Source organism: Cibotium barometz, chromosome 58 (assembly GCF_041138505.1).
Source record: "Cibotium barometz isolate CiBa-2024 chromosome 58, ASM4113850v1, whole genome shotgun sequence".
Lineage (NCBI taxonomy): Eukaryota > Viridiplantae > Streptophyta > Polypodiopsida > Cyatheales > Cibotiaceae > Cibotium > Cibotium barometz.
Window position 1 is genome coordinate 17,908,689 of NC_141103.1, and position 27,803 is coordinate 17,936,491.

The 27,803-nt window shown below is 39.9% G+C and overlaps 1 protein-coding gene across 6 annotated transcripts; it reads left to right on the forward strand.

Moving 5' to 3' along the window:
- Positions 1–3,018: 3,018 nt before the first annotated feature.
- On the forward strand, positions 3,019–27,124 carry LOC147605980 (homeobox protein knotted-1-like 1). 6 transcript variants are annotated; one of them, XM_086792773.1, is made up of 7 exons: positions 3,019–3,154; positions 3,750–3,828; positions 4,038–4,611; positions 4,721–4,837; positions 4,931–5,066; positions 25,757–26,016; positions 26,609–27,124. In XM_086792773.1, the coding sequence occupies exons 3-7, from the start codon at positions 4,099–4,101 to the stop codon at positions 26,765–26,767; spliced, it is 1,185 nt and encodes a 394-aa protein (XP_086648899.1). In that variant the 5' UTR covers positions 3,019–3,154; positions 3,750–3,828; positions 4,038–4,098; the 3' UTR covers positions 26,768–27,124. The 6 variants fall into 6 exon arrangements, with proteins under 6 accessions (XP_086648899.1, XP_086648896.1, XP_086648895.1 ...); XM_086792770.1 differs by having other exon boundaries at positions 3,021–3,154; positions 3,953–4,611; XM_086792769.1 differs by lacking the exon at positions 3,019–3,154 and adding an exon at positions 3,210–3,634 and having other exon boundaries at positions 3,740–3,828; positions 3,953–4,611.
- Positions 27,125–27,803: the final 679 nt, after the last annotated feature.

Consider the following 27,803-nt stretch of genomic DNA (forward strand, 5'->3'; position numbering starts at 1 on the left):
AAAAAATTAAAAACTTAAACTACATAAAAATAGACATAGAGATGCATATGAATATTATATTACGAAAAATTACTAAGTGATATTACAGATGACAGTCCCATACTGCACAATAACAGAGATAGAGATGAATATTGTATGACTAGAAAATACTCAAGTGATAGAATAGATGACAAAGTTGCACACTTCTGTGCTACTATGGAAAAAAGTTGCAATGGTTGATCTGGAATTCGTAAGGTGAGGTTGTATGCTAGTAGTAAGTTAGTAGAAACTACAAAGGAAACTATGTGAAGAAGGGGGCTAGGCATCTATCTATATAAGCATGTATATACGAGGTAGTCATGACATGACTACTTAGGTCAATAGTTATAGTGGATGCCACCTTCTGGAGTGTAGACTCGTCTCACAATCATCCAAGCTCATCTTGGGCCATGTTCAAGCCATACAATGTCAAAATAGGGTGTCCAAGAGTAAAGTATACCAACTCCATGTATGGGCCACATGCCCACACTTCTCTAAACCATATGGCCTCCTAGGACACCTTCTTCCTATGTGAATACAGAGATGTTGATCATGCTGGGCTTCTTAGCCATGGTTACTACACGTAGTAATGGGGGCGATATAAATAAGAGGTAGCTTGTGGTGGTTGGACAATCTAATATGAGGTCGGAGAAATAGTATCCGACACTTGTTAAACAAGAGATAGGAAAGCCTAACAACCAATCAAGAATGTAGGAATGGAGTGTAATTGTTAGAAATATTTAGGCTAACTCTATTATTACTATATACCATGTTGAGATTTTTGTTAGTATATTTAGCTAGATGTTGGTTCTCAATGCATTCATTTGTTAGTATATGATATCCATGTGTAGCATGTGAATGTGTGATTGTGACTTTAAAGAGAGGATATAAACACGACTATGAATTTGAGCCATATTTTATATGTGTATGTGCATTTGTAATGATTTTTATATAACTAGAATAGCTAACTTTAAAACCTAAATTAAACCATGAAGATGGGCATTATAAGCCAAATATTTATATCCCATCGCATTTATTGCACCATTTAAGCCATTGATGGCTGGTTGGAATAAATTCATATAACATTGCATGAGCATGTTATGCTTGAAGGTTAAAAATCAACTTTAACATTGCATGAGCATGTTATGCTTGAAGGTTAAAAATCAACTTTAACACAAATTTTGTATGATTAGAGATGAGACAAGCCTAATCAAATGTCTTCTTGTTTTGTAGAGGGAAGTAAGATTAAATAATAAATCACCATCATTTCTCATTCATAGTCTAATATTTGAAGAGCATGAAGATGGAAGTTAGTGTGTGTGTGTGTGTGTGTGTATGTGTGCGCGCACTAAAAAAGTATGTTTTTATAGAAGACATCCTAACCCCTTAAAATTTTTATGAACCTTGCAAAACAATGCTAAAAATTTGTTGTATATGTGTTGTTTACATGGAATAGGGCTTTTTGTCAACAAAGCGTGGATAAAACTTGGAATTTTTCGTACTTCTTTTTTTTTGTAGTCATGGTATGCAAGACAACATGTATACCTAGGTGCTAATGGTAAATAATCATAGTGTAGTTTTTTTCTAATTATAAATTTAGGATTTATAAGAGCTTAGTCAAGGACACTTTGTGGGTTAGGTGGTCATTCAAGGAGGTGAAATTATAACCAATTTGTATGTGTTTAATAATGTAATATTATTGATTAAGTTTACACTTCATTAAAAAAGAGACAACGAAAGTTCACAATTTTAACATCGATCGCCTGTTCTAGTGGTTAAAGGGGTGGCTTGTACCCTGTGGATACTAGGTTCGATCCCCGGATTGCTACCTTACCCTCACTTTGTAGACGATATGAGGATATGAGGCATCCTCATCACGAAGTTCGTTACTCCCTTCTAGTAGTAGCCAAAAAAAAAAGTTTTAAAAAAAGAAAGTTCACAATTTCATTTTTAAGTACATATGGTTTTTAGTATGGAATATCACCTTGTTTCATTTTGTGCCAAGTATCTTTACAAGTTGCATATCTCTCTCTCTCTCTCACTCTCTCTCAATGGTGTCTCTTCTCGTAGAGGAGGCCGTCGACATCCACCTAAACATCCTTGACACGCTTGCTCTAAGAGCACTGGTGGTGCTTAACCTCCCATGTCCTTTTACCACAAAACATGACGTTGGAAGGGTAGTGTTTTCTCCACAAGGCACTTCTCCTCTACGCAAAACTGCGATTTGTATGCGAAGGTGATGGGGCTCCAGCCTCCAGCTTGTGTGGTCACTGCCTCAGCACTATATCACACGGGGGCTGGGACTGTTTCTTCCGCCAGTCGTGACTCCAGTCCAATCGGTGAAAGCTCCGGTGTTTGAGCCCCACAGACACCCTCGACCCTGGTCAGAGCGCTGCACCCACTTGAAGCGCTCCCACACAGAAAATTCTGTGAATCGCCTTAGAGTGTTTTAAGGTGCTCAAGAACGCACCGTTTGCAGGTCCTCCAGAACGTCTCAGACCTCCTAGGCGTCCCTTGACTTAAAGCGGGCACCAACTGTTGCGCCGGAACGTGGCACTCTCCCCTTTAGTCGTTCTTCTCGAGAGATTAGTTTGTGGCCAGGGGTATCGTTTCGGGAAAGGAAGAGGGATTAGTGAGTGGCTCGAGGCTAGTGAGTAGAACAAGGTCTGAGATGGATTAAGGTTAGTGTACAAAATGGGACGGGACGGGACGGGAGGAGCAGACGGGCGAGAGAGCCTGACGGACTTTTCTCCAACGGTGGGCACCTGTGGGCAGGTGCCAGGTGACGCCACTGGTCACTGGATGTAAGGCTCCGTGGTTCACTAACCGCAGGTTGAAGGGATGGAGTCAGAGGAGCCATGTGGGGAGGAGTCCGGAGGACGCCGCGGGAGCAATTGGAAAATATATGAAAAGTCAGGACTCAGGACGGAACGGAACGTTACGGAAAGAGAGCCACGAATCTTAAAGCATGCGTTGGTGATCCCGAGGTCTCTGTACGATGACTGTGACTCTCGGGAATGCCAGCTCCACAAGATATCCCACGCCGCCCGGGCCTCTGGAGTCTGCTGCCCTGCAGGCTATGCCCCCATGGTCCATCCAATCGTAGTAATGAGCATCGGGCGCAGCTGGTTGGGTGGTAAGTTTCTCGTTTTCATCGCTCCAGTCAAACCTAGTATTACTGTTTTGTGTATTTTCTCCCTTCGCGCTGTTGCCACCGGCCACTGGCCGTGCTTGAGCTTCCAATCCCCGAAATATGGACTGCTCGAGGCCGGACCTTGAGAAGAAGAAGAAGAACAACGCCACAGCAGTGCAAGCTGCAGGACCACGCCTTTAAAACCTGCACTCTGCTGCTGGGCGCTTGCTTGTTTTTCTACTTCCCCACCTGCCCCTCCGTAAGGACCTTGCCGCCAATCGTTCCTACTAATTCCTTCGCTTCCAGCGTTTTTCTGTTCATCTACCCTTCCTAAACTGGAAAGGTGCCTGCTCGCTTTTCGTTCTATCCAAGATCTAGGGCTTCCAACACGTGATCCGGACCGCTTGACTAGCTTCAAGCCCTCAAACATCGGCTTCTTTCATCGCTCAGCGACACGCTTTCCCTCCATAAGCGACATCACCAGTACTCTGCGAACTCTCCATGGATATAGATGTTCTTCCATAGCTAATCAATTCACTTATTCCTGTGTTTTTTGTTAACCCTTTTATAACTCTCTTAATCTGATAGTTGTTTGCAGCTTCACTTTTGATATTCTTTGGTGCCTTCTGTGCTGATTTTTGAGCCCTAACAAGGCCTCAAAGCACGTGAATCTGCTGGTAAGAATGATCGACAACGAGAGTTCTCCTTCTTTTATTAACACCAAACTTTCATTGTAACCTGTAGGGCTTAAAGGTTAAACGATCGTCTCTTTGAAACCTATATCTTGCTTGCGCTTTGCAGAAGCTTGGGTTAGAGTATTACTGTACAATCTTTCCACAATATTACTGTCAGTTCAACCAGGAACAGGCCCATTTTTGTGCGACAGGCAGGACTACAACAGCTATTTGAGATTTGATGTGAAGCCTGGTGCAACGATTCGCGGTGCGATGGATTATGAGGGAGAGGCGGCCTCCATGATGGCATTTGTAAAGGAGCAAGTTCAAGGAAACGAGCAGCATCTCTTGGCCTCCACGACACAGGGTCCTGCTCTTGACAGACAAGTCCGCACCTACTACATGAACCACGCAATTACCTCACAACCTTACCCTAAGAATGCCCTCTCTGAACCTAATATTGATGCCCATCTGCAAGCTCCACACATCTACACCCATGTGCAGCCTCATGATCAAAATCTTTATTTATCCAGAGGTCACTTCTATAGCCATATCGATCAGGTGGTAGTGTCTGCAAGCAACCAGGAGAAAACATTGAAAATGGATGCACACTCCAATTGGCAAAAAAGCGACCAGCGAGAATCTTCATCCATGGTAGCCAATCCAGTTGCATCTGCTTCACATTATGCAAGTGTATGTGCATCGGACCTGGAAAGCCAAAAAGCAAAGATTATCGCGCACCCTTACTTCTCTCAACTCGTACTATCTCATGCAAACTGCTGCAAGGTAATTCTTTATTTTGTTCTCCACCGGCACTCTTAGAATTTTGAAGGTTTCACGAACAACTGTGTACGCCTATATAAAACTAACAATATCTTGACCGGATGCTCCTTAGATTGGAGCTCCCCCGGAGGCGGTAATAGGTCTCGATGAGGTCTGTAAAGAGTATCAGAGATTTCAATCGGCAACACCAACTGCTATTAGCGTAGACCCAGAACTTGATGAGTTCATGGTATGAGCTTTTCATGATGTCTTGCTGCTGCTTTGGAACAGCCAAAAGGTTTTTTTTTTCCAAACATTGACAATACCACGCTCTAAATTGCAGCATGCATATTGTGATACGCTTCAAAAATACCATGACGAGTTGACAGAATCATTCAACGAAGCCAAAGATTTCCTAAAACGGATGGAAATACAACTCAATGCACTTAACAAAGACACGACGACACCTTTTGAAACAGGTGCGGGCATGTGGGTGTTCTTAGGAGTGCGTGTTAGAGAAATATATATATATATATATATATATATATATATATATATATATATAACTATATAACTAGTTCTGGACCGAGAGTCCAACAAAAGCCATAAAGTTTTTTAAAAAACTATAGTAAAATCAATTAGGTACCTGTGTATGTATATCTAACTATCTATCTATCTATATATATATATGTAGATAGATAGAAACAGGAAGAGAGTCGATATTGGAATGTGAACTCCTAAACGATAATCCTGCACACATATACATACATACATACATACATACATATATATATATATATATATATATATATATAGAGAGAGAGAGAGAGAGAGAGAGAGAGTCGATATTGGAATGTGAACTCTGAAATGATAATCCTTCGGTTGTGAAGGATCGAAGAATCCATATGCTGTGTGTGCTCCGTGCATCTTCTCTAACTTTGCTCCCTTTGCCAGTTGCTTGAGTTGTGTGTGTGTGTGTGTGTGGGAGAGAGAGAAAGAGGAAGAGAGAGATTGAGATTCAGTTGGGATAATGTATGGCGAGACAACCCTAGATCTTTTGTCTAAAAGGCTTGTCATGCTTTATCTTGAGTTAATAAACAAGGCACATCGAAATTTACTCATGAGTTTCGCATTTGTGTTTTGACACTATGATCCCAAGTGAAATATGAATCTAATGTTAATATTTAGTGAACAAGTTGCCACCATGCCTATGGTTACATTGGGCTTTGCAAGGAATTGACATAATAAATTTGATAATAATATGTTAACAAGTTATATATACAGTCTTTACACTAAGAAAAGGTAAACTTGTGATGAAGTTAAGAAAGTTTTGGGAAAGGACAATTTGAAATCGATAAAGATTATAAAAATCCCACCATTTTTCCTCTTTATTTTTGCAAATATATAACTAATTCAATGACTAGGCTTAAAAATTTAAGTTTTCCTTGAGTCTGTCCAGATAACATAGTGGAAAGAAAAAATTTTGAAGGCCATTCTTAGATTTGTTCTTCTAATAGAAAACATGGGTCAGACGATCAATATTATTATATAACTAGTCGTACCACTAAATGCAAGTCTTGTCCGTGTTCTATAACGTTAGAACCAAGAAATAGCAATAGGTTGTAGTATGTTCAAAAGATTTGTTGCTATGTTTGTTGCTATAGGTGTGTTGTTGATCAATGAACACATCATTGAAAATAGCAGCAAGAAGTCCTCAAATATTTTGTTTGGAATGTACCGTAGCATGTTGCTTTATTTGTTGGGGAGTCCCTACAATAGGAGAAAAAAAATAGGCTCCCAATTTTAGTTATTTAATAAGACAAATTATTACAAACAAATACTAAAAATTGCTCTATTTGCATTGTTAAAAAACTAGGGCGATTGGGGAGTCTCGTAGTTTATCCCAATTTTTGTTATTTAATAACAAAGAAATTCAACACATATAAAATGCTACAAATATCTTGATTTGTATTGTACAAAATTGTTTTCATAAATATATTTATATATAGTTTCAAAGGTACACACCATGCTATATAAAGCATGAAAAAATCCATTACTCGCGTTACAAAAAAGTATTGATTATATTATCAAAGAACAAGTACCTAGGGAGATAATCATCAACAAAGTGAAACTACAAATGTTTTGATTACAAGGACAAAGGAAAAAATCCATCAACATAAATATGCATGCTTATTTACCATCATTGTTGTTGTCATTGTCATAATTGTTATCTTCATCCTCATCAAGATGATAACTTGCTTCCTCATCCTCATGATTATCCTACACCATAAAAGAAAGGTTAGCTCGAAACATGCATATAAGAAATTTGGAGACACTATTATATTGGGAATACTTTCTACATTTAGACTTAATAACTACCATATTATAGAGATCTTACTGTGAGATTGCATAGGATATTCGTTAAAATATTGCATCTTTCTTTTATGCTGTCGTGGAGCTGTCGGCCTGTTTTCCTACAGCCGACAACTTCATGTAAAAGTATATAAGAGGTGCTCCCTTTATTCATTCAACATATCATTTCTTGTCCTATTTGCTGGCTCTTGTACTTTGTAACCTCAAGCCAATAAAGCTCGGTTCTTGCTTGCAATCTTTCTCTCTCTCTCATATTCATGGCTTCCGCTTGTGCACATTCTTTCATGGTATCATTCGCCTAGGCTCTGGCTGTTGCACAATCTGTTCCTCTACGTTTTGTGCTTCCCTAGATTCTCCAGGCTCTAGATCATTCAAAACAGTGGCTGCGTTTCTCTCTCTTAGTTGCGTTTTTTCTCTACAAGCCCCTAGGTTACGTTTTCTTCTACAGAGGCAAGTGGAGGAGGTCTAGTTGTAGATTCAGCAAGTGCATCAGACAAGTGGCACATCAGCTCTTCTCCCTCCAAGATCCCCTCCCTCTTCCAGTAGGAGGTTTCCGGTGGTGTGTTTTTTGGGTTTCTTTTGCCGCTGTCCAGCTTGCATCTTCAGAGAGGGCTATTAGTCCCTAGTTGGATCTTGTGGAAAGGTGCTTGAGAGAGCACGTGGATTGCTTAGCTACAGAGGTGGTTTGAGACATAGCTTCTTTGAGGTAGACATGGGTCCCCCCCTGCACGAACAAGGAGGACAAGCTCAGTGGTACAAACTATGATCACTGGAAGCTACAGATGAAGTTCTGGTTTACACACAAGGGTCTGTGGGAGATTGTTCAGGGCCATGAACAAAAGCTCGAGCGCCCTACTAGCTCTAGGAAGTGGACTCAGGACCAGGAGGATGCCTTTCTCACCAAACTTTCAGCTTGGGAGAATCAAGACTCAAAAGCTCACTCTGCACTTGTACGAGCCATCTCATCGGAGGTTTCCCCCGTCGTGAAACATTGGATTGTGTTGCTTTTGTTTGGAGAAAGCTGACAGACCTATATGCACGGGACTCTACAATGCGGTTTGTCAACCTATTGGGTCAGCTCTTTTCTCTGGAGTTTACAGCAGGGACTTCCATGTAGTCATTTGTGATGAAGGTTAAGGTAATTCATGACCAATTAGTGGCAATGGGTATTGCCCTGACCTCTTCTCAGTTAGGTGCTCTCCTCCTCATCAGGCTTCCTGCAGATTATGACATGGTTTCCCGAGCTTTGCGGGTTCAGATCACAACACATTTCCTCGAGTTTGAATATTTATGTACTATCCTCTTGGAAGAGGAATCCATCCTAGTTTCTCGGGGGAAATTGAAAGTTTCATCGTCTATTGAACCTGATCAGGCACTCTGGACAGTTGAGAAGAAAGTTTGGAGTCGATGTTACAAGTGTGGGAAGAAAGGCCACCTGTCAAAGGATTGTCAGAGTCAAAGGACAAAGGCAAAGCCAAGGACAAGGGCAAGTCTTCCAAGAAGGGCAAAGACAAGTCACATGACACTAACACAGACTCGTCTAGTGACAACCCCAGCTCTCCCAAGGCCTTACAGTCTGGAGAGAATATGACTCGTGTCCTTCTCTGATCCTAAGGGCATCCCCTGCGTGCTGTCTTCCAGAAACGGTTTGTGGGTGGGAGAGGAGGCTTTCAAAAGCTCTCTTATATTAAATCTGGAGCATGGGACATGTGTGTCGGAGTTCCAAGTATAATTTCACTTGATGGTCTGGATAAGTTTCAGGATCAACTAAGTTTTCTTCATGGTTTGATGAGTTCAAGAACTATTGGTTAGCAGAGATTATGAATAGGATGTGTTCCATGTTCATTTGTTCAAGGTTATTGGATGTGATGTGTTCACAGTTCTACTTTGAGTTTGGAGCCAAGCAGATTTTCTTTTGCTCTCTATAGTGGCATTATGTTCTCTGAAGACCACAAGGTGACTTGTGCATTTTTCAAGGTGTACTCAGTACTGGCCATGTTGAGGTGTCCATGCTCGCACCTTCGTCATCAGTTTTCTTCTGACTTTTTTGCACACTTCAAGATGTAGAGGGGGTGTTAAAATATTGCATCTTTCTTTTATGCTGTTGTGGAGCTGTCGGCCTGTTTTCCTACAGCCGACTACTTCATGTACAAGTATATAAGAGGTGCTCCCTTTATTCATTCAACATATCATTTCTTGCCCTATTTGTTGGCTCTTATACTCTGTAACCTCAAGCTAATAAAGCTCAGTTCTTGCTTGCAATCTTTCTCTCTCATGTTCATTGCTTCTGCTTGTGCACATTCTTTCAATATCCTTGCATGTATTAAGAGCTTTATGAATGCACAAAGAGCTCTTATGGATACACTAAGATAGATCTTTGTATACAACTATGCAAGTATTTGAAAACATCTATGTATGCATTCATAGCTCTTAGATTCATAGAGAACTCTAAGATGCTTACATCGATCTCCTACATGCATCAAAGCCTTAATGCTAAGGTAATTTGTCATATCTCTATCCATACGAGGGTGGATATCAATGCTCCATCCTAGGGGCTAGCTCATGTTTGTTTGGCCCTCATTATGAGAAGTTTCCATGGCACCCAATTACTTGGCAACTCCATATCTGCATGGGATGGTGGCCTAGGAGGCCATATTAGTTAGCGATGACTTGGATTAGATTTGACACATTGTTAAATATCTTTTCATCCTAAAGAGTAATGGGTTGGAATCTTTGAAAAGTGAGGATTTCGTTGAACATGAGCATTCAAAGATGTAACAAAACTATCATATTTAGGTAGCAATACACATAGATAGAAACAAGTAAGATCTTGGGAGAGAACACTGATGCCAATTGCAACTGTTTGGCCATGGAGAGATTAAATTTTGATGAGAAACACCTCCAGTACTTCACATTCATTGCTCTTCAAGTCCCATTGAAGTTGAATTTTGAGATTGTTGATAATTGAGGGATTCAAGTTATTGCATTGACTCTTTAACAAAGTCGATGCTTTTATAATTATAGATTATATGCATCGTGATGAACATACTATACTACCTTCCATGCTAGTGATGGTGGCATACAGGGCATCTGTATCCCTTGTTCTCCAAGCTTGGACAAGGTTAGTAGTATAGAGTTAGTTACCTTCTACATTCATCATTCGAACTACAAGGAAAAGCGACGGTAGGTGCATTTATAGGCACATTTTGATAACGTGGTTTAAAATGTTACGGATGTGTTTATAAGCGTGCCCAAAATCACGTCTATCGACAGGCGTCTATATGCGTGTCTATATCAATATAGATACACTTATAGACGTGCATATACACGCGCTTTGGAATTTGATTTTTTTTTAAAGAGAGCTATTTGTGCAAATGTATAGTTGCATTTTCTGCACAGGCAGCTCTCTGGTTTAAGTTTTTGCTTACTTATACATAGACAAATCAAGATCATCAAAGATATCAACATAAAAACTAAAATTAAAGATAGATATGCACAAAAAGATATGTGAACACACTTTAAATATTGATTAAAGAAGGTGAGAAATTACATTTTATATCCAAAAATTTGTCCATACATGATCTTAGCCACATAAGGCTTGAATAAAAACATAGATACATAAAGAAGATGAAAAATTTCATCTTATATCCAAGAAGTTATCCATACATGATGGTAGCCACATGAGGGTTGAAAAAGAAACATAGTTACATAGTGGCTTCAAAGTTGGCCTAATACTATTGAATTTTCAATAGACGTCTGGTAGCCTTCGTCAGTAAAGTATCAATATGATGTGTATTGTCCAAAGTAATATAAGTAAATACTCCTTGCAGGGGTTCCTTTAGTGGGTGAATTGTGACCCAATATGGTGTTGTCTCTTCTTCTTCTTCTTCTTCTTCTTCTTCTCCTCCTCCTCCTCCTCCTCCTCCTCCTCCTCCTCCTCCTCCTCTCTCTCTCTCTCTCTCTCTCTCTCTCTCTCTCTCTACCTCTTGTGTATGAAAGATTTCTTCATACTCCCTTCATAAAGATCTTGATGTGTGTACACGATCTAGCTATTACATTGGTATCAGAGCTTCTGGTTGTGACCCAGCTTCACTACCTAAGTGAGAAAAACAGTGAATGGTCAAAGTGAGGTTAGGGAAAACCACTCAGCCATGCACCACATCAAGAGAGGAAGAAAGAAGTTACCAAGAAGGCATATGTGTAGAAGAAAGTGTCAACAAATGTACAATTGTAGAAGAAAGTGTCTGCAAAGATACTAATGGAACAAATTAGGTCACTCTCCCTATAGCTATAAGAAGCAAAAAAAAGAAAAGAATAGTAGCGTAAAGAGTAACCAAAAGAAAAACCTAAAATCATATTATGGAGTAAGGTTGCCAAAATTTTCAGCATATGCTTCTTCTCATGGAGTAACAAAGAAGATTGGAACATGATGAGGTGTGATAGAAAGAGGAAACCAAATGCAGGGAGGTTGAAGATTGGTGCCAAGCAGAATGCATGGTGGTAGAACACGAATATAATCTAGATTGGGAAGCCATGTGAATTCCCATGCGAATCCAACATTAGCAACTTCTAGAAACCTTTTAGGCTAGTATTATGGCAATGATTCCCAAAACAGAATGTGGTCCTAGCACCTTATCTGCTCCATCAGCCACCATCATGCAACGTCAATCAAACAGCAGTAAGTATAATGGTAAGTGTGACCATTTTGCAATTACACAATTTACTCATATAATTTGTTGCATATTTTCCTTTAGCTAAGGTTTTATATCCAAGACAAAGTCCATTTGGTGGCTCCACACCTCATGGGAGAAGCTATTCCTTTGTGACAACATTTGTTAGGTCTACATATGGGAGGCTTTTGTACATGGCCAATTTGGAGGATGAGTTTTACAAAGTCTCCCATAATAGTTTGCTTGTTTACTTATTCTAATAAATTCATGACCATAGCACACATGAGTTGGAGAAGATGGAAGGAAGCTGAAACAGTTTCTCAGTGGACTAGATGCAAACATTAGGTTTCTCGTTTGCAATTTTGGGCCTTATTCTTATGACCGAGCTTTGAATCTAGCACAAAATCAAGGGATGATGTTGAATGAAGGTGAGCCTAAGTAGGTTCAGACTAGTCTCAAACCCCATCATTAGTAGTAGTTCTCATCCATGCTAGGTAAGGGTACTTAGAATAGTAAAGATGAAAAATAAGTGACAGAGCACATGAGGCACCAACAAGCCCACAAAGGCTAAGCCTAAAAATATGGGTGAGGAAAAGAACATGGAGGCAAGTATTGGAGGTTATCTCTTGCCAGAGGAGCAAAAGTGGTACCAAATAGAGAATCATTGTTTTTTCTCTCACATCAAGTAGCCCATGGTAAGTTACATGCATATAAAGCCTCCAAAGCATCCTCCTCTGTTGTAGCCACCGTTGACACTACATCTACTCCATCTTCAAACACGAATGCTATATAGTTACCCTCTTTGAATCTCTATGCCCAGTAGTACTTGATGATAACTATATGAGAGATATTGAAGGGTAGATGAAAGCTCTCATCTATGCTTATGGAATAGCTCAGAAAATGCCATCTCTTTGTAGTTAGCTGAGATAGTGAGTTGCACAGTAGTGTCTTGTAATTAAGTTGTGGATGCATATACAAAGCGTGTTCGAGAATTTCTGTAGCATACACTAGGCTAGGACCATGTGAAACAATGAGACCTTCTTTAAACTTGACTTTAGTGAGTCTTTGGCAATCCTTTAAATAGGATACATGAACTCAAAGATGTAGTCGAGTAAGAGTATTTGCTTTATTTCTTTTGGATAAATGAATACAAGTTGAACTGTGTCCACAAGACTAAATGGACCAACTAACTAACTTACCACCAAATGCAACCAAATTCCGGGTAGAGCTGCGCATAATCTATAGGCAAATGTGAAGCTATCTTTGAAGAGAATACACCGGCCCAAGAATGAGGGTTGGTGTGCTAAAAACTCTAAGAAGAGACTGAGCTTCGGATACCTTAACTTGAAAGTACAAAGAATGTTGAAAGTATTCAAAGGCTGGTTGCCTAAGCACACATGCTTGACTGACCACCAAATGCAACCAAATGCCGGGTAGAACTGTGCATAAGCTATAGGCAAATGTGAAGCTATCTTTGAAGAGAATACAATGGCCCAAGAATGAGGGTTGGTGTGCTAAAAACTCTAAGAAGAGGCTGAGCTTCAGATTCCTTGACTTGAAAGCACAAAGAATTCTGAAAGTATGCAAAGGTTGGTTACCTAAGCGCACATGCTTGATTGCTATTAAGAATTTTGATCTTTATTTGATGATTTATGGACTTTGGATGGCTTGCTCTTTTATATGACCTAAAGGTGTTAGTTGGCTGGTTTACTTGTTGTTGCCTTGAATTAAATCTCCCACAACTGAGCTAATTAGCATTAAATGTTGTATTTGGATCTTGGGTTGGTTACCTAAGCGCACATGCTTGATTGCTATTGAGAATTTTGATCTTTATTTGATGATTTATGGACTTTGGATGGCTTGCTCTTTTATATGACCTAAAGGTGTTAGTTGGCTGGTATACTTGTTGTTGCCTTGAATTAAATCTCCCACAACTGAGCTAATTAGCATTAAATGTTGTGTTTGGATCTTGGGCTTGTTTGGTTGTTGGTGAACTCTTGTTAGCCCTGGCCCACTATTGCGCCCAGGCCACTTTGATGGTTGCCGAGGCCGACTAGGCCTAGATGAAGGCTAAGGGTGTTTATACCCCTTGCAAGGCGCCTTGGGGATGGCCTTCAGGGGTTGGCCTTTGGGCTGGCCCCTACTACATGAATGCAACTAGCATGGCTTTGATTCTTTCTACTCCTAAGGTTGACATCTACATGCATTTATATGAGGACTACCTGGTGAATTCTGTAAAGTGGTTAAGAAAACTGACCTGACATTGAGGTGACATATCTCTATGGCTGGGAGATTGACCTACATAGCTCGTTTTTGACATGTGTCAGCTCGGGGCTCACAAAAGGGTCATGGCATATCCCATCAAGGTACTAGTTCTGTACATGTTTCTTGCACTATTGATGAGTTAATGTGTTATTGTGTGCCATAGTACATCGGTGCATGTGACATTCTCGATTGCTTAGCTTGGTGGTAGGTCCATGGCTTCAAGGCAGTCAACTAATAAATGTAGTTATGTAAGGAAGAATTATTCATCTAGTCAACGGCTTCATCAGTCCATCGATATTTGAACTTGGTACAAAATTGGCAAAGTCGTTATCGAGAACCATGCTTTCACGATGTAGAAGAATCTACTCGAGCTCTATCACTTCTGCTTCATGAACCATTTTTGGTTTCTACTCTTCTGGGAAATTTTTCAATGGAGGTTTGATATAAGACTTTAACTAAGAGACATGGAAGACGTTGTGCATCCTCCAACTGTCTGGCAATCTGAGTTGCATGGCAACATCACCTAACTTTGGACACTACTTGCCCACTTACTTGAGTCTTTGCTTCATGATCCTTTAAGTATACTCAATCTCCCTCTTCGAAGTTTACGTCTCTCCTTTACTTATTTTTCTCTCTAGTACTACTCCTTCTCATCTCGCTGTAGGAATCCTTCCGTAAGGCTCTCCTTGAGCTTCTCTTCAGGTGTCTTCTTGGGTCCATGTTGTCGCTCCTTCCTAGTAGAAGAGCTATTCTTGACCTTCTTCTTTTGGTCGTTGTTGTTGGGTGCCCCCTTACCTAACTGTTGGGTAGACACTTAGTTTTGTTGGATGGTCTACATTTTCTTCTACTAAGGTTTGGTGGTGATTGGAGCGGTTTTGGGCTTGCCTCCGTTCAGCATCATCTCGTGGTTTTGTGCAATGGACAAGCCCTATCATAACTCTAGGGTTTGAAGTTTTGAATGGGGAATTGAATGCTTGGATACAATTTATGAATGAACTACTTCAGCTTCTCCTCCTTGGATTTTCCTAAATGTTGAGCTAATATGATCATTTTTTTGGAGTAGTTGAGCATAGGGGAACCTTTCTAGGTGAGTTTGTCAAGCTCGTCTTTGAGATTTGGAGATAACTCTTGACTTCCTCAAAAGGGGGTTAGAGGAGCACGGAAATAAATTTTATCCTTAAAAGAATCAGAGGAAGCAGGCAATTTACCAAGAAGTTTATGGATGGGATTGTCGATGGTCCTCCTGTGCAGCTTGATATGGGTGAACTCACCAATCTTCTCAATCAAATTATCTAACTCAATGATTGTAATTTTCTCTAGATCTGACTCCAATTTGGAAATCTTCATTGTCAAAACACTCCCATAGGACCTCTCCCATAGCTCCTATGGATCTCCGTCCACATCTCATGAGCATTACTCCGAGTAGAGACAAATTGCGCCTGTATAGATGGAGTCATGCAATGGATGATGATAAGACGAGTCTGAACATCCAATGTGATTCTTAAAGCAGGGTCCACCAAGGGAGGTGGGGAGATAGCCATCCACACACCGGCTCCTTCCAGCAATAACTGAGTGTAAAAAGACCAAGTATGATAGTTCGTTGCTATAAACTTTATGGAGTCACTAACTTGGGGAGGATTTTAGGATGGTATATGGGTAGGGATGGGAGCGAGACCTCAATGAGAAAAACTTAGAGAAAAAATATTGGGAAGAGGAACCACTTGGGGAGCGGAAGTAGGGGATCCAGGCAATGAAGGATCTAGAATGTCAATGGGAGAAGGAGTAGCAGTAGAGAAATATCCCGAAGCCATGTCCTTTGACAAGAAACCTTTTGTGAAGAAAGAGGGTTGTAAAAAACAGCAAATAGCCTCCTCTCAAGCTATGCTCAACAAGAGGAGAGAGAGAGAAGAAAGGGAGGAAGGGTGGGAAAAAAGAAATAGAGAAAGAAAATATCTCAGGAACATTGTCCTGAACACCTAGAAGAGAGCTTCAGCCTTCAACAGAAAAAACGCAGTAGTCCAACAGTACAGATGTAGAAAATGCTTTGAATTGATGAAGCCTCTGTTTCAATCAGAAAAACACAGCAATTTCATACTTACAGATCAGGGTTTGGGTCTAACACCATGAAAGAAATATCAATCAGAGGTTGTAGGCCCAAGCACAAACTGTAGAAGGATGGAAACAGTTGAGTATTGCTGAAAATGGGCAAGAGGGAAGCCTGTAGGTACTTACAAGCATAAGAGACTGTCTCTATAGCCAATGACCTCTAGTAGATATGCAAGAATGAGATGAAAAATGAGGGGAATGGTGTGGTACGTTATATATCCCTCATATGAGCTGGTCGGCTAGCTGTAGCAAGCCGACAACTATCATGTATTAAAATATGCTATAAAAAGCCTAAAAAAAGGTAGAAAAAACCTAAATAATATTTGCTAAATATGCCGATGTAGGGCCTCATGAAAATGACCAGTATAAGAATGAAAAGGTACATGTAGACTCTTTGGAGACGATATATATTCCAACAGTTGGCCAGCATTAAATGCTAGTCGGCTCCCAGCATTAAATGCTAGTTGGATAGAATTATTGCTAAACATGGCTTTTTTGCAGCATTTAATGCTCATAGCATCATGTTGTGGTATTTAAAGTAGGCCCATAGCAGCATGCTATCATTGACCATAGCACCTCTATAGCGTATATAAGCAGCCCCTCCTCTATTACATAAATCCATGTCATAAAATTAGTATTACCTTAGAGGACACAATGTAGATATGTGTGCTTGAAGACTTTGGTTTTTGCAAGCATAATTCACAGCAAAGCACCTACTTTTTCAGTCCAAAGGCAGCCCTAATGTTTGCTTTAGCAGTTAGCCTTTAGTAGTGCATCTCCCTCAGCAGATCTGGGTGTGCATAAGGCTATCCGAAGTGGCTTCCAAGTTACCTTAATAATACCCCGCTTAGAGGTTCAACAAAGGTATGGTCTACAACATTCTTACATTTGGCAATGTCCATTAGTTAAGTCTTAGTAAGTTCTTTATATTGTAACAATTCTCCAAAGTTATATAAGAAAATGCTAGTGCTTGTAGGGGGGGCTCTTTGATGGGTAGATTGGGACCTAAGCTGGTGTTGTGTTTGCTTCTCTCTCTCTCTCTCTCTCTCTCTCTCTCTCTCTTCATGCAGTTTTATCCCCTCCATGTAGACATCATTGAGTTCTCACAATTGGGTGAAGTTCTCCTTTTAGGGGACTTCAATGCGAGGACTTTGAGCAGGCAAGCATATGTATATAACAAGGAGGCGTTAACCATGGAGGAGATAGGCTTGGAGGATATTGGCATTCAAGGAGCATCACAAGAAAGAGGGGACATTACAGCATCAAGAAGAGAGTTTCGCATGTTGGGGACCACACATGGCTTAGCCATCTTCAACATGATGTGTCCCGTTGGCCTTCTTTTAGAGCTCTCACATGATTTCCACATGGTGATGGCTTGAGTATAGTGGATTAATTGATGGGATCTCCGGCTTTAGCCACATCCATACATACCTTCACCATTCCCATCCGCCCACTTAGAGTTCACCATGCCTCTCTCTCTCCTTAAACCTCATCTTTTCCTGATCATCCTCACCACCGCCGCCCATCTCCCACTACACCCACATTCACTTCCACCATGATGGGGAGTCCACTTACTCCGACCATCTCTACCGACATCACCTCTCAGCTCACCATAATCTTACATATCTCTACCGACATCACCTCTCAGCTCACCATAATCTTACACATCTCTTCCATAGCCACTTTCCCACCCACACCAAAGGATCTACTCCCAAACTCCCCATCGACACTATACCCCAAAACGATAGGTATGACGAGGAATGCCGTACAAAACGTGAGCGTCTCCTACATGAGGCAAATCCGAGAGTGAGATGATCAAAGGATTAACCAATACACAACCAGATGTAAGAAACGAGTACATGTTAAGGGCCAATACAAGGACTTATACCAATATGAAAAGACCATATTAGGGAGTTTGGGAAAATCTTAATTCCCATTTTACAAGATTGAAAAATGGGGGACACGGTGAACTCTTTTTTTGATTTTGTCAAAACCCCCTAATGTGACATCATTGGAAATCTCTTGAAAAGTCGGTTCTAAATTCACAATCTATGACAACTTTGGAATTTGTATGCTTAAGATACACCCAAAACTAGATTGAAAAGCAAACTCCCTTATATAGTCCTGGAAGGTGATGTGAATTTACCATTAAATCTCTCAAAGGTTTGAATTGTACTCAGTTTTGGAAAGATCAATCTTCTCGATGAGCCATGCTATAGAGGCTAGATTGATGTGAGGGTGTGCTTATCTTGCTCTCATGGAGATACAATGCTTCTAGGCCCACATCTAGGAGCCGAAGACCAAGATGTGACTATTTGACACCTTGGTCACTCTGGCATTGATGTATGGAGCACCCTTCTGGGCACCTAATCTTATAGCAGCCAAATGGCTGAGGATAGAGAGGTCGCAGGTCATGATGCTCTCTCATATGATACACACCAAATCATTGATACCACGTCATATTATGCTAATAGATTTTGGTGCAGAACCCATGGTAGTAGAGTCACTCTTCCAGACAATCACATACATTCACAATATTCCATTGCCCCCTGGAGACTTCCAAGGCTCGCCCTATAGTCCTCCCAATAGCTAGCAACACATGGGCATGAGTCATGGTATAGCCAAGTATGCACCTTGTTCACAAGGCAGATACTCCGGATGGATCACCTCCCCCCACTTCAATATCACCCACACTCCCCATTCATCAAGCTCTCTCACGATGACAGTAACTGGGTGATCAAATATGATTTATTGGGACTATACATAGAGGATACCTGGATCACAGCATATGAGCCACTCTTACACAAACCACAGTACCGCATGGATACTTTCATGAAGCTTACAGAGGATGGTTTCACATTGAGGGCTAGATATCTTGACATATACATGTCACATGACACTTGCGAATTATAGTGGGCTAGTTACAAGTTTCATCGCACCGCTTGAGGATAGAGACATGGAGAGACATGTAGATACGTCGTGAGGAGAGTATATGCATGCACTATTTGTGTGCAGGAGGTTGATTCAGAGAAGCACTTCATATGCAGATGCGTCGTATATTTTGAGATTAGAGGGAGATTCCACTATATCTTTAGATAGGGGTTTGGACCCTTATCTAGGATCATGGATTACCAAGATCAGCAGTGCCTGGGTGACTTCCTACTAGAGCTTCATTGGCACAAAGACTCGCTGATTAGGAAGTCGAGACCCCATGGGAGACACCCACCCTAGCCCCAAGCGACCATTACTTAGTTTTTTTGACAACCACGAGAGGATGCCCCACAAGCTATGGATGGCATACCCACAGCCTCATGGAGCCACACATTCTTGAGTGCCCAACCCCTTCCAAGACCCCACTCTAGCATGACTCTAGACCGGGCGCGACGACACTACAACAAGCCCGATGCACCAAACTCCCTGGACCTTTCCAGCAACATAGCCATCAACCTCAGCTTGAGGAGATCTTGGAGAGGACAGAGCCACCTTTCCACACCTGATGGATCTCTAGAGCCTTCTATAGGCTAAAACCCATGCTCGATATCCTTGACATCCCCCTTCCCCTACTGGGGGTTTAGTTCCTTAGGCTTTATGATGATGGTCCCACTTTGTATCATATGGCTCGGATTTGACAGTCTCAACTGACAGCTCTAGTATTTGTTTTGTTTTGTACCATGGTGAGATTACATAGACACTATTGTATCACTTTTGGTTTTATAGACCCACTAGGTCTTTTGAAGATGTTTAATATAACTTTCTTTTGTTGTACCTCGTAGGTATAAAAGATTGCTTCATTTTCACTTCACGAAGGTGTAAAGAAGGTCCTGTTGAGCGTTACACGATCTAGACATTTGCATGTTACAATGGGCCTACCAATGTTTGTTTGCCAACTCACATGCTTATGTCTTCAACTAGAATCCTTTTTGATAGTGGTTAGACTCTCTTAGTTATAGAGGCATTTACTAAAATGGACTTTTACTAAAATAAGTCCCAATAACATGGCACAAAAAGATTAATTGTTACTCTACGAGTATTGTTCTTTGATGCAACCCTTTAGATGTAATTTTTTAATCTTTTTTTAGTAAGGAAAAAAGTATAAAATATTTTTATTTGAAAGATATATCCTTGCATTTCTTGTTTGCTTGAGTGGCATAATCTCCTTCTGCAAAATGTTTGGTTGCATCATGTACCTCACGAAGTATATTGTTAAAGTCAATTGTGAAATCATCAATGACCTAGATTCTATGTGAAACTTGGTAAGATGGAATGAGAGTATTTTCCATATATGATCTCAAATGGAGCATAACCAATTGCTTAATTAGGTGCATTGTTGTAAGCAAAGTGTAGAAGATAAATGTATTTATCCCAAAGCTTTGGTTGAGAAGATGTATAGGCTCTAAGTAATCTAAAAATTATACTATTTTTTATCTCAATTTAACCATTAGCTTCTGGATGCAAAGCTTTCATTAAATCAAACTTAGTATCCAAGTTTTCAAACACACTGGTCCAAAAGTGACAACAAAATTTTGAGCCTTGATTAGAAACTACAACTCAGGGTAAGCCGTGATGTACAAAAATTTGCTTGATGAGTAGTTTTGTGGCTTATTAGGGTGTTAGAGTCTTCTTACAAAGAACAAAATAGTATTGTTTATTGAGATGGTTGACTATAGTCTAAATCATATCATTATGACCGGTCGTAGTAGGTAAACCTATAATGAAGTTCATGGATATTTGCTCCCAAGACTTAATAGGATTGTGTAAAGGCATTAGTAATCCTTTAGTCTTTCCTTTATAGCTTTTAATATTTTAACAAACAATGCATTCAACTCTACAAATTGATTAATGCCTTTCTTCTTAGAAAACTAATAAAATTCTCTTGCCATAACTTGGAGAGTTTATGAAACACCTCTATGTCCCATGTATGGAGGTTGGTGCATCTCTTTCATGACCATCTATCTAAATGGTTGTGTTATGCACAATTTCTTCTCAAATAAGAGATAAAGATAATTATAAGAATAATTATCATTAGGAGTCCAATCCTAACTGTGCATGTCAGTCCAAAATGGAGAGAAACCCGAGTCATGCTTGTAAGTTTCCTTCATGGCTTCAAAGGGTTCACTCTCAATGGTAGAAATATGGTGAATACTCTCATTCTCATAAGTTTCATTCATGGGTTAAGAGGGTTCAATCTCAATGGCCTTCTAATAAGAGTGTCAGATACAATATTTTCTTTACTCAATTAGTATTTGGATCATATGCTGAAAGCTTTGGATGAATGATGCCCATTTGATATGTCAGTCAGAAATCAAGGATTGTGAGAGAATGTTTGATGCTTTGTTGATCAGTTTTTATAAGGAAATTGGAACCATGAGGTAATGTTTCTAAATCCTGAGGATGTACTGCAACAGACAATTCCTTCTCATAAGTACTATAGTTGCCTTATGTTGGTTTTAGTTTTTGACTCTCATATGTAGTAGGGTTTTCGTCTTGCATGAGTATTGTCCCAATTCTATAACCACTAGTGTCGATCACAAATACAAAGAATGGTCTTGTAAAATTAGCTAGTTGTAACACTCATGATTATTGGATAAGAGCATCGTTTAAATCTTGAAAATATTTATCATGTTGAGTAGTCCAATGGAATTGTTTAGTCTTGTTTACGAGTTTAATCAAGGGATGGGGAAAACATGAAAAATTCATGACAAACTTTTTATAGTAGACAGTCTCAAAAATGATCGTAAGGCACGAGGTATGGGCCAAGTTACAATACTCTCAATTTTTTGGATCTACCTTTATACCATTGGTGGAAATATTGTGGTCGAGATATTCTATCCTATCTTGAAAGAAACTACTAATTTATCTAATAAGTCATCTAGTTTGGGAATAGGATCTATATTCTTTATCATAATTTTATTTAGAGCTCTATAGTCAATACACATATGATAAGTGTCATGATTCTTTTTGACCAAAAATATTGGCACACCATAAGGTGAGCTACTAGGTCTAATCAACCCTCTTCCCAAAAGTTCCTCTATTTGTCATTGAATTATTTTTTGTTCATTGATATTAACTCTATAAGGTGCCTTGCAAGGTAGTTAATTTCCAAGAGAAAATTTTATCTTATGATCTTCTGGTCTGGACTTAGGTAGGCCACGAGGTAATTATTTAATAAAACAATTCAAAATTTTGGAACATGAATTTTTATGAGATGGACTAGTTGGTGCTATCTCTGAGGTAGTGACTATACTTACAAACACCAGGGTAGTCTTTTCTCTTTTCCTTAGACCTCTCTTTTCTTGAGTATGGCTCAAAAATGGTTTGAGTTATCTTTCCATTTGGTTGTTGAGTCATAGGGATTTTCCATTCTTTTGGCTGTTGAGTATGGATCAACAAAGGTTTGAGTTATCTTTCCATTTGGTTGTTGAGACATAGGGACTTTCCATTCTTTTGGATCCAAATTTCGTGTATCATAATCAATTTGTGGATTGTATTAGTGTCTGAAAATGATATCTACTCATTGGAAAGGAGCAATTAAAAAGTCTCTTTCTTCTTCATAGGGTTTGATTGTAAGGCCTTGATTCTTTACTAGTCTTAAACAATTATATCTTGTGCTTATAAATGAACTTTTAACTTTGAATTGTGATGATGGGGTCTCTAACTTGAAAGCTCTCATTAGTTTCTTGATATTGAAGTCATGGGTGCTCCCATCATCATATAAAATAGTGACTTGTTTTCCTTTAATAGTTTCTTTCATTTTTAAAAGAGCATGAACTAAAATTTTAGGCTTACCTGGATAATCGTAGGAGTCACTGTCTGATCTATCCTCTTTCTTGACTTGGACATAGTCCTCTTTATCATCAATCATGTTTGCAGCAACCACTTGAGTCTCTAATTTCTATAGACAATGAAACGCATAATGGCCTTCCTTTTTACACCTCTGGAACATTTGATCGAATTAGTCTTCCACAATGTTTCGTTAGTTTTTATGGTAATATATGTATTCTTTATATTTATTTGGGATTTGTTATTGCTATCAATATCAATATTGGGTCTCTCAAAAGGTTTAGTGTATGGTTTAAATCTAGGACCCTTTAAGATATAAGATTCATGTGGTATAGATTCCTTTGGAAGTGAATTCTTCTTCTCAAAGTTGGTGGCTAAAGATGTGGGTGATCTGAGAGAATCAGAATGTAACATGCTGACCTCCACTCTTATAGTGGGTCTCAGACTAGCGAAAAACTTTCTTTTTTGCTCCTGGTATGCACTTTTTCAATGGCTTGAAGTTGTAGTAGGTTTGCCAAAATCTATCAATATACAGACGCATTCTCTTTATCAAATTGTCTAAGGATAGCCCACTCTTGTCTAGCTATAGATTTATAAACTAGTGTGGTAGAAAATACTTTTAATCAACTTTTGCTTCTTCCATGAGTGGGCTCTACCTTTGCTTTTGCAAGTCACATTACACCATAATGCTGCACTTTCTACTAAATTATTGAGTTAGTGTACTTGACTTTATCCTTCTCACATAAATGTTTCCTCGAAAGTTAGTCATTAACTTCACTAAGTCATGCAAGTAAAGTGTGAGTATCTTTCTTGCCATCAAATTTTTGAAAAGTAAATGCTTTCTAGCTAATCTTGATCCCTTTTTTTGATTCCTAAGTATGAAAAATAGCTTGAACCGTTTTACAAATATGCTTACAAACCTATAGATACACATACATACATAATATATATACTTGTGTATGTATATTCTCTCTCTCTGACACATGCACATAATATATATGTGTGTGCATGTATATTCTCTCTCTTACACTTGCACATAATATAATATTACAAGATATGTATGTGTGTGTGTGTGTGTGTGTGTCAGCAAGATGGGGGAGGGCTGGGCACACTCCAACACATGCACGTGTGTTCATGCATACGAGTGTGTATGCGTGTGTGCACGTATCATGTGCTTGTGTTTGTGTGGGGTGTGTGTGTGTGAGAGAGAGAGAGAGAGAGAGAGAACATACTGTGTGTGCGTCGACATACATATAAATCTATTTATATATACATACTTACATACCTATAGATACACATACATACATAATATATATACGTGTGTGTGTGTGTATGTATATTCTCACTCTTACACATGCACATAATATAATATTAGAAGATATGTGTGTGTGTGTGTGTGTGTGTGTGTGAGAGGAGGAGGGGGAGGGGTGGGCAATTTGCTTTCTAATGTATTATGTATATATATATATATATAAGAAACTCATTCAATGAGTAAATGGTTTGGGTGACAACTAATTGTGAGCCCTAATACATCTAGGTGTGTGGGAAAGAAACCCCCTAACACTTGTCTTCTCTTCTCTTTTCTCCTTTTCAAAAATTCCCCCTCTCCTTTTTCCACGTGAAGGAGTATCCATCTTCCTTTATCTTGTATAGATAATCTTCTTGTATACGTGAGCCTTTCTCTCTGGTGATTTTGTGTGATTAAGCACCTTATGTTCTTCTCCTCCAAACGACCATAAGCAAGCTCTCACCACCAATGTGAATCTCTTCAAATTGTACCATAGCGGGTCTGATTCAAATTATATTATATGCATGTATAAGAGAGAGAATATACAAACACACACATATATATATTATGTGCATGTATAGGAGAGAGAATATATATACACACATGTATATATATTATGTATGTATGTGTATCTATAGGTATGTAAGCATGTATATATAAATAGATTTATATGTATGTCGACGCACACACATGTATGTTCATGTACACACACACCACACAGACACAAGCACATGATACGTGTACACATGCATACAAACACACATACACACTCACACGCATGGACACGTGTATGCGTGGGAGTGTGCTGACCCCTCCCCATTCCTCCTCACACACATACACACATATATATCTTCTAATATTATATTATGTGCATGTGTAAGAGAGAGAATACACACACACACACATATATATATTATGTGCATGTGTAAGAGATAGAATATACACACACACGTATATATATTAGGTATGTATGTGTATCTATAGGTTTGTAAGCATGTATATATAGATAGATTTGTATGTATGTCGACGCACACACATGTATGCTCATACAATGATACGTCGCCTGTGATGAACAGGCTAAGAACTGAGAAGTAACCGAGAAACATCTTGATAATGAGGTGCACGAGTGTAAAATCACTGCTTTGCTCTTGGTGATCTTGATAACGAGGTGCACGAGTGTAAGATCACTGCTTTGCTCTTGGTGTCCTGAGTTGTAACGCTTCCCGATGTATGTGAAGAACTCCCTCCCATGCTTGGGAAAAAACAAGAACCCCCAGCTACAAGGAGCAGGTGCAGTTACAATACTGTGTGCAGAAGAACTCCCTGCAATGCTTGGAAAAAAACAAGAAGCCCCAACATTGCACCGGCTCTCCAGCTCTTGTCCAAGCTACGCCTTCTCATCACCACCGGCTCTCCTCCAAGCTACGTTTTCTCATCACCACTGGCTCCAAGCTCTACTAGCTGATTATTGCCTTTTGTCGTTGTAATTTGTGGTGTTTACGGCTGTCTTTCTACTCTCTTCTTTCTCTTTAGTGAGCTGCTTTGACATTATAGTCGCCCGTTGCAGACAGAAACCATACAGGCCACTGAAGTCTCTGATGAATGCAAGCACTTGCACAAACTGATCAGGTATAAGTGGCATACTTCGGTTACTTACATCCTCTTCTGTTTAATTATGCTTTTGAAGCCACGGAGACGATGGGGAGAATCGGAACGTCAGATGACGAGGATGGAAGCTGCGGTGAGGTAGAGCATGATGATCTCGGAGACGCGCTAGCCGACGACAACCAGCTGAAGGAGAAATTACTGCGCAAGTATGGTGGCTACGTGATCTCAAGTTTGAAGAATGAGTTTCTCAAGAGGAAGAAGAGAGGAAAGCTACCAAAGGAGGGACGGCAAAAGCTACTCAACTGGTGGAGTGAGCACTACAAGTGGCCTTACCCATCTGTAAGTACTGAAGCTGTGGTTATCTGTATGGGAGGCATGCTACTGCAAGTTTGTGGATGTGGGGTACGACGCCGCCGTGTGGTCGAGTTGGTAAGGCGGCTGAAGTCCAGAGCAGTAACGCAGGTTTGATCCCTGCTTGCCCGCAGGCTTGATCCCTGCTTGCTGCAGCAGCAAGTTTGTAGATGTGTAGTCCCACGCCGACGTCTGGTCGAGTTGGTAAAAGGCGGTCGAAGCCCAGCGCAGTAACGCAGGTTTGATCCCTGCTTCCCCGCAGGCTTGATCCCTGCTTGCTGCAGCAGCAAGTTTGTAGATGTGTAGTCCCACGCCGACGTGTGGTCGAGCTCGTAAGGCGGTCGAAGCCCAGCGCAGTAACGCAGGTTTGATCCCTGCTCGCTCGCAGGTTTTTGATCCCTGCTTCCTGCAGCAATTAGTGCAGGTTTTTGATCCCTGCTTCCTGCAGCAAGTGCAGGATGTGCTCTCATGTGCACAACTCCACAGAGAAGAAAACAGGATTCAATACTGATCCTAATCGGGTTTTGTTTAGCATGTTTTTTGAAGAATTTAAACTGATCTTCGTAATATTTAATCTCAGGAGAACCAGAAAGCATTTCTAGCCAGAGATACTGGGCTCAGCCAAAAGCAGATAAACAATTGGTTTATCAACCAGAGAAAGAGGCATTGGAAACCCCCAGAAAATATGCAGTATGTGGCACCAGAGAGTTGTCTTCCAGCATGCAATTATCAAGCCTGATATGCAAATGCCACTTATTTCTATATTATAATCAAAGCCATTTGGCATCTAAGTAATTTTACCTTAGGTAGTTGCAAAGTTGTTTAGACCTCTTTCCCTTGTTAATGACCATTAGCTACATATTAACACACCGATCCTTATTCCCTTGAGAATATTTATAAATGGCTTCTCCACAGCTATTTTGTTGTTGTATAATAGTATATACTTGGTCCGTAGTGGATAGGCTTGTGGGTCTGCTAGGCTCATTAAAGGTCTTGTTCACACGTAACAGCTGGTTGGCTGAGCCGCTGACTCCAAATGAGTGGCTTGTGAATATAGATTAATTAACACAGTTGGCCTATGAATATAGATTGATTAACAAAAGACTTATGTGTGTTCAAAACGCTAGCTTAATCAAAAGACTTATGTGTGTTCAAAACGCTAGCTAGATCATGTGATTTCTCTTGACGGTATGCATTAGGCTCCAAATTACTCTTTTATGGAGATTACACTTAACCTTAGACACAATGAAAGCTAAATTTTTTATTTTTATTTTTTAGAAACACACCCAGCCTCCGTGAGGTGGAGGCGGTTCCTACAGTGGAGGGTGATTGAAGATCCACAGATCCTAAATGTGCAAACCCACGTTGCATAGTACTAGTGGGTGAGAGGCTCCACCCAAGACTCTCAATCTAGTGGTAACATTTCTTCTCACTTTTGCATTAGTGTGGGCATCTCACCACGGCATATTGCTCCTAGGATTTACCTTCTATGGTAGAAGAGACCCCTAATAAGAAAACGAGGGTTGACCCCATAGAGATGATCCAAAGAATTATACAAAAAAAACGTATCTTATTCTGCTATATGCTTGATTTATTACAACATGAATTATTTATTCATTTCATCATACTTATACAATACAAGAACTTGAGTTGTAATAAGAAAGTATACTTTATGAGCTTCTCTCCCATTTGCATATTCACAAGTACCATTGATAATCTCTTTAACCTAGCAAGATTTATAAATAGTAGTAGGGGAGAGCTAGGATTGCAGTTGA

What these genes read in the sequence shown, in the direction of transcription:
- LOC147605980 (XM_086792773.1), top strand. Translation starts at nt 4,099, where the DNA reads ATGGATTATGAGGGAGAGGCGGCCTCCATGATGGCATTTGTAAAGGAG. An exon ending in CTCATGCAAACTGCTGCAAG is followed by an intron (nt 4,612 to 4,720) that starts GTAATTCTTTAT and finishes GATGCTCCTTAG; the next exon opens with ATTGGAGCTCCCCCGGAGGC. An exon ending in ACAAGTGGCCTTACCCATCT is followed by an intron (nt 26,017 to 26,608) that starts GTAAGTACTGAA and finishes ATTTAATCTCAG; the next exon opens with GAGAACCAGAAAGCATTTCT.